This window comes from Platichthys flesus, chromosome 6, assembly GCF_949316205.1.
Source record: "Platichthys flesus chromosome 6, fPlaFle2.1, whole genome shotgun sequence".
NCBI classification, from domain to species: domain Eukaryota; kingdom Metazoa; phylum Chordata; class Actinopteri; order Pleuronectiformes; family Pleuronectidae; genus Platichthys; species Platichthys flesus.
The window spans coordinates 7,350,306-7,357,852 of NC_084950.1; the positions used below are offsets into that span (position 1 = coordinate 7,350,306).

A 7,547-nucleotide genomic window follows, 5' to 3' on the forward strand; every position below is an offset into this window, starting at 1 on the left:
TCAGCTCGCCCGCGGGCACCATACATCACTCCACCCTCATGTGATTGTGGATGATAACCACCTACGTCCCAAAAGTGGTACACATTCAGTTAATGTGGTTGTAGCAGAGGTAAGAAACAGACACGGTGGGCCAAACAAGAAAACAATGTGATGTTCTCTTTCACCTCATTGTGTGTGTTTTTTGTACCTGTGTGTGTGTGTGTGTGTGTGTGTGTGTGTGTGCGTGTGTGTGTTTTCACAATCAAATTGAATGTTGTGAGGATCCGTGGAGATTAGATTGAGCTGATAAAGTGACTTAATTTTCCACAGTTGACTTTTCTCAGGTCTAACCTTTATGTAAAGCCCTGGGGGTCAAGGCGGTGATTATTGTCTAAAGCTGCACTAGTGAGTCCAGCTGCTGCTTCTAAATAAAGAACGTTACTTTGTATGTAAATATTGATTAAATAAACACTAAATGGGAAAATTTTGTATTAATTGAGTTCACATTAAATTATTGTTGAGAATGTTTAGACAGGGATTAAAGGGTAGCCTACAAGAACTTCGCTTAAGAAAAAAAAAATATATATAATAATATATATAATATAATATAATATATGTTTAAATTAATTCAAGATTTTGAATTATGATGTAAGTTCAAAAATCTTAACATTTTTGATGAAGTAAAACTAAATAATCTGTTTGCAAATCTGGCTGCAAATAACAGAACAAAATGTCATATGTTTTTATTGATGTACTCTAAATATGCTGATCCGAGTTGAGCTGTGACTGATGGATTCTGCGCATTGATCGATCGAAGCGACATTAGCGTGCTTGACGTCAGAAAGTGCAAACAAATGACCCCATAAAAAGAGGGAACCTGTCTGAAAAAAACCGGAGAGGTCTGAGCGCACAGCAGCTGGAGAGGTCTGAGCGCGCCACCGCTTCTCCGTCACTCCAGTCACACTTTGACACGCAGACACAGCGCAGGACACTTGTGACAATAAGTAAATATGCCGCTTTCCAGCAGCTCCACGTCCTCCACGAAGAGCCTCCGCCGAGCAGCATCCGAGCTGGAGCGGTCTGACTCCATCACGGTGAGAGATGTCAAGTTCATACTGGCAAATCTGTGATATAATTCAGTGTGTGGTGGTGTTCCAAGTGTTATGTGTGGATTTTATTTAGAGGATCACTGAAAACTGCTGTGTTGCGCGTAAAGAGCTTGGAGAGGTGCCCATTACGCACCGGCTCTGCCTGATACGCACAAGATTGTTACATGAAATAAAATGCAATTTAAAGCTAAATCCATTTGAAGTGTGAGCTTTGGGAGCTACAGGTCTTTAGCGAGTGCATTACTTTTATATTTTCATTTGGAGATTGTAAATCCTCCCACTTCCATCTCTATATCCAAGAGGTAAGAGAAGCCCAGTTACCACCTTCTGTTGTGTTTTGGTTGGTGCTCGGTCACAGGGTTGAATCTTCAATATTCGCCGCACGTGAGACTTCAATATAATTTCTCTAATTTCAACAGTCTCAAAGATTCCTCGGAAGAAGGCAGAGCTTGATCGAGGACGCGCGCAAGGAGCGTGAAGCCGCGGCTGCAGCGGCGGAGGCTGCAGAGGTCACTGAGCAAATCGTGTTCGAGGAAGACGATGGAAAAGCGCTGCTCAACATCTTCTTCACGCTGAGGAACTCCAAGACACCTGCGCTGTCCCGGGCACTGAAGGTTTTCGAGGTATCACGATAGATGCGTAAAGAAAGTTTTCAACAATGTCTGTAAAAATATATTTAAAACACGGTGTATTTGAAACTGAAATATTGTCTTAAAAACGTTTTACATATTGGTTTATAACGTTGTAAAACATTTGTAAATATTTAGTGCTAAGAATCATGTATAATCCATTAACGAGGATAAATATAGGGTTGCCAGGTCGTTAAGTGATCCATTGTAATGCTGGATACGCACCTTTGGATCAAATTAAATTCATCCAGATCATCTGCAGCCCTTCTCGGTTAAACACAATATCAAAGGGATTTTTGTTCTGTCAATGGTTTACATATTTTCTGGAATTAATTTCTGAATAATGAATCGACTCAGTTAAAACATTGGCTCTTTTTATAAATGTTTCATTGGTACTAATAGGGTTTTAGAAGATGAATATGTGAAATCAAGTCTTTTGATAATCAAATTATATCCCATATACTGGGTCACTAAATAAACATTAACCAATGATGAGCTTAATCAGATTTAAATTTGGAAGTGATGTGGTCTGTTGCTCTTTATGTGCTTTAATCATCTTTTTTGTATTAGTGAAGTGTTTAGCTTGCAAATATACAAAACCCACAGATAGAATATCCACCTCTCAACATCCAATGCTCTGCAACATAACTGCTCCAGCACATTTCAGCGTGTTGATCGTATTTCAGACATTCGAAGCAAAGATTCGTCATTTGGAGACGCGACCAAAGAGAAAGCCCAGGGACAGCGTGGAGGGTCTGGAGTACTTGGTGCGCTGCGAGGTGCATCTCTCAGACGTCAGCACTCTCATCAGCTCCATCAAGAGGAACGCAGAGGATGTGAAAACCACCAAAGAAGTCAAATGTAACTCCCTCCCACTGCTTTCACGTTTGTACATTTGACATTTTCCAGATAAACAGAATATCAGCTCAATTGATTTTTGAACCATCTCCTGTTTCTTTACTCTGTTAGTTCATTGGTTCCCAAAGAGAATAGCTGATTTGGACAGGTGTCATCATCTGGTCACTAAATTTGATCCGGACTTGGATCAGGACCATCCTGTGAGTAGCAACTCCACCAGCAAACAACTGTTGTCGTTACACAAGTCCGTTGTGTGTTTGTCCAATATGCTGCAGAAATGTGATCAGTGTTTTATATATTGGATTTGAACAGGGCTTCACAGACCTGGCCTACAGACAGAGGAGGAAGATGATTGGTGACATTGCCTACAGATACAGACAGTGAGATAAAGTCTTTCCCTTAATGTGGCCCAGCACTGCAGCCATTAAAAGACAAAGTATAAATGTGATTATTCCTGATGCACTTCTTTATGTTAATCCTCAGTGGGGAGTCGATTCCCAAAGTGGAATACACCGAGGATGAGATCGGCACATGGTAAGAACTGCTGCTCCACGCTCATGTATGATGATGATTGCCTACGTTTCATGCACTGGGGGCTGAAGATTTAACATGAAATCAAAATGAACTCCGAATACAAAGAGTTTGTTGAGTCTTTTCAGCAGCCACTAAGTCCGATTCATCTCACTGCCTAGTTTGTTGAGTCTTTCATGGCTGTTTTGGCATGTTATTCACAGATGAGGGGGGGTTGTCAAAGCATTTGTGGCAGGTTGAGCTCACCGGAGCAAGAAACACATCAGTGGGCTGCAGGAACACATGATTTGACAGGAAGAGATCCCAAGACAATGGATTTTCACTTGAAGCCTTAATTTCAGTTGGACAGTTTCCGTGAAAAGAAAAATACATATCTTGAGATTCGTGATTCCAACAAATACCAGTTACTGAAGATTCTTGTCTGATGGTTTGTCCCGGCCTTTGGATTTATACAGCAGATTTATTGTCTTATCTTATCTTATCTTATCCTATCTTATCTTATCTTATCTTATTTTATGAAGAACACAAGATAGTAAGTTTGTTAAAAATTAATTAAAATGTTTTATTGAATTATATCCTTGATCAGGCGAGAAGTCTACTCAACCTTGAGGGACTTGTACAGCACCCACGCCTGCAGTGAATACGTGGAGGCCTTCCGCCTGCTGGAGAGGCATTGTGGGTACAGTCCTGACAACATCCCCCAGCTGGAAGACGTGTCACGCTTCCTCAAAGGTAAACGATGGGAAAAGACACCAAAAGAGGTGTGACACTTGAACACCAGCATTCATTTTCCCTCTCTCACTCTTTATCTCCCTTTTTCTGAACACACACACACACACGCACACACACAGAGCGCACAGGCTTCCAGCTGCGTCCAGTTGCAGGTCTGCTCTCAGCCAGAGATTTCTTGGCCAGTTTGGCGTTCCGGGTGTTCCAGTGCACCCAGTACATCCGACACGCCTCCTCTCCCATGCACTCACCAGAGCCGTAAGTACAACCGGGACTTCTCCAGCTTTCCTCCTCACATATCTGTACTGGACATGCCGACAGTGTCTCTGTCACGTTGATTAAATCTCTCTCACTCTGATCTTTGGTTGAGGATTTCTTAGACTCAAATTCAGTTCATTTCATTGGCATCTTATTTAGATCAGAATCATGAAGCTGAAACACAAAGAGACAGTTCAAAAGATGGATTGTAAATATAATAAAAGCAAAACACAGAGAACACAGGTACTTCGTTCAGGAAACTTTGCAATAACTTACACACACATATCCTTGATATACACTTTTTTATATTTATATTGATAATTTTTTAATAGAGCTTTCATAAATTGAGGTCTCTTTATTTTATTTTATTTTAATTTAGTCATTGCTCTCATAGTATTGCTGAGCGGACTTGTGCTTCTTGTCCAACACTGTTAAATGTGTTAAAATACATATGTTGAAAACAACCAGTTACCGACAAGTAATAAAGACTAAATGAGACTGTTGAATTAGATAAATAATTACATATTATTATTTATTGTATTAAAATATAGCAAAGGCCATATACTTTTAATATATATACTAATGCAATTTAAATGGTGTATTAAATATATGATTTTAAATTGAATTAAGTGTAGTGTGTCATGAATAGCATATTAGTCATTTTTGGCCAGGTTTAGTGAGGTAACTTTGACATTTGACCTTTGACCTTAATGATTAATCCTTGAGTCCAAGTGACTGTTTTTGCCAAATTTGAAGAAATTCCCTCAAGTTGTCCTTGAGAAATCGTTTTCACAGGAAAAGGGCGGACGAAAATATAATGCCTCCGGCCACAGCTGTCGAAGGCACAGAGGCATAAACAGGGATGAAAAATTAAACTGAAGAAGTCGTCCTATATACAAGCGTTCTCGGTTTTCTCTTTCTTTCTTTCTTTCTTTCTTGCTTTCTTTCTTGCTTTCTTTCATCATTCTGTATTGAATTGAACTTCTGTCTTCACTTTTCCTGCCTCGCACTGGGCACAGAATCGCTCTGTGACCGCAGCTCTGTGATTCAGCCATGCTGAGCTGCCAGTTTGTGATAACAGTCTGTATTTGGTTAAATCGATCTGGGTTGGGATTCAGTTCGGATCAAACCCGGTCACAGCTGACGTTCTTTCTTTCTCCTCAGAGACTGTGTCCACGAGCTCCTGGGACACGTCCCAATGCTGGCCGACCGCACCTTTGCCCAGTTTTCACAGGTTAATGACAGATGATCCTTCAGATATATATCGATAATAAATTCCAGATTACATTTTGATGACAATTTGTTGATTGTTTGTTGCAGAACCTCGGTCTGGCATCAGTCGGGGCTTCAGATGAAGACATTGAGAAACTGTCCACAGTAAGAATCAAGTCCTCCAACTCCAGCAGATACTAGAACTATTCACAAATCATTGAGGTGGAGAGAGGGGCTGAACCTTGTGTTTGACTTTTAAAATGCCAGACCCCTCTGGGCTTTTGATATTGTGCTTGAACTCAGGGTGTTTGCTTCTCAGAGAAAATATCATTTCTCAGAATCGCACAAAAAACACTGTTTGGTCTGCGGCTCACCCAAAAGTCATTTTCTGGAAATAAATATTTTGACGGAACTTTTTGTTTTTCAGTTAATCTGGCAACAAAATGAAAGAGGAAAAAAAAAACATAGATCTGGAGCAAGATCCCCCGCAAGATCCCCCGCTCTCCCAAAACAATCAGAATACCCTACCCCCTTTTCTCCGAGCCCACCTCTCCTCCCCAAGCACCATGTCTAAAATGTGACATATAAACAAGTGGTTTGTCTGACCTGTTATTGTTCTTTTTCTCAGTCACTCTCTTAATTTGTTTTTGTCCCATCAGCTCTACTGGTTCACCGTCGAGTATGGTTTATGTAAACAGAATGGTGAGGTGAAGGCTTACGGTGCTGGGCTGCTCTCCTCATACGGAGAACTTGTGGTGCGTTCCCCCCATGTTTACTGTGCTCTCTGCTCAATGTCAACATCATCCACTGGATAATAAAGCTGCATCCATCACAGCTAATTCTCCACCTTTTCGTTTTACCGTCAACGCAGCACTCTCTGTCTGACGAGCCAGAGACGAGGGAGTTCGAACCCGAGGCTGCGGCGGTGCAGCCTTATCAAGACCAGACCTACCAGCCCGTCTACTTTGTCTCCGAGAGCTTTTCAGATGCCAAGGAGAAATTCAGGTACTTTTCTTTTTTGGCACAAACAAAAACAAAGAGAGAGAGCGAGAGAAAAAAAAGAAGAAGAAAAAACCCCAAAAAACAAAGAGAAGAGGGGGTTACGCTAGGACAAGGTCAGAGAACAGCCAGCCAGCCCCTAAGGCCACAAGTGTTTGTGGGTCAGCCATAGCAGCCAGAAGACAGCTGTTACTAATGTAGTGTTTCTTACCAAGGCAAAACTCTGGAGTTTTATTTGGCAAACACTTCAAATGTTGAGCAGCAAAACAAGTAGCTTTGGTGGGTGTTTTGACAGTATTTGGTCTCTGGTAGAATATAGCATATGACATCCCCCCCAACACACTAGATGAGAGGGGATCAGCACGGGAATGTTTGTGCAAAAACATGAAAATTAAAGATTACGAAACTCACACCGGTGATAAGCAGGATATCCCCGACTCTGTAAAGAGCCATAACCGGAGGGAGGAAATATTCGGGTTGATAAACCTCAGACAGGGAAGCATCATGAAGTGCTCCTGGAAGACCTAACCTTTAGGTATTACTTTATTACCTCCAGCGAGGAGGTTATGTTCTCACCATTTGTGCTTTTGTTTATTGGTTTGTTTGTAAGCAAGAGTTCACAAAAACAACTCGACCTAATGTGCTTTAGGGATGTGGTTTGAGTCAAGGAGGAACCCTTTAAAATGCTGCAGATCCTGATCAGGGAAGAGATTCATGAGGTCTGTTATCACTTTCTTAAACATTGTGAAATAAGGTGTTTTTCTAAACGTTGCCAGCTAGTAATTCATGGAACATGGAACATTTTGGGAACTATTAGGTGCAGCTTGATTGAATTTAAGGGGACTGGTAATTGGGCCTTGGCGGGGGTGTGCGCTCCAGCGAGTGCCAGTCTAGTTTTGTTTTTCTAACTCCCTCACTGTCTTCCACCAGGACTTACGTGGCCGGTATCAAGCGTCCCTTCTCGGTGAGATTCGACCCCTTCACCAGCAGCATCGAGGTCCTGGACGACCCGCTGAAGATCCAGGGAGGCCTAGAGGGGGTGAAGGACGAGCTGAAGATGCTGACAGACGCCCTCAGCGTCTTGTCATGATGACGCCCCACTGCTGTCTGCTTCCTCTCCGCTGTGCTCTGCGACGTCCGATGTGTCAACAAGACCACTGTGTCCATCTCTCTCTCTCTCTCTGTGCTGTACCTCCAGTCTGATGCTGTCTCTGATGGGTTGTTGCTTGTTGTGGGACACCGT

The 7,547-nt window shown here is 42.0% G+C and overlaps 1 protein-coding gene across 1 annotated transcript; it reads left to right on the forward strand.

The window, feature by feature from the left end:
• The first annotated feature begins 901 nt into the window (after window positions 1-901).
• On the forward strand, window positions 902-7,547 carry th (tyrosine hydroxylase). Its single transcript, XM_062390099.1, has 13 exons — window positions 902-1,073; window positions 1,508-1,711; window positions 2,404-2,578; window positions 2,687-2,775; window positions 2,888-2,955; window positions 3,059-3,109; window positions 3,693-3,838; window positions 3,958-4,093; window positions 5,258-5,327; window positions 5,414-5,470; window positions 5,965-6,060; window positions 6,177-6,310; window positions 7,235-7,547. Exons 1-13 carry the CDS (start codon window positions 990-992, stop codon window positions 7,392-7,394), a joined length of 1,470 nt encoding a protein of 489 aa, XP_062246083.1. The 5' UTR covers window positions 902-989; the 3' UTR covers window positions 7,395-7,547.

Bases quoted from the DNA above. Each gene is read 5' to 3' on its own strand.
- th (XM_062390099.1), top strand. From the start codon at position 990: ATGCCGCTTTCCAGCAGCTCCACGTCCTCCACGAAGAGCCTCCGCCGA. The intron at 1,712-2,403 runs GTATCACGATAG...ATCGTATTTCAG, and splicing joins GGGCACTGAAGGTTTTCGAG to ACATTCGAAGCAAAGATTCG. The intron at 2,579-2,686 runs GTAACTCCCTCC...TTACTCTGTTAG, and splicing joins AACCACCAAAGAAGTCAAAT to TTCATTGGTTCCCAAAGAGA.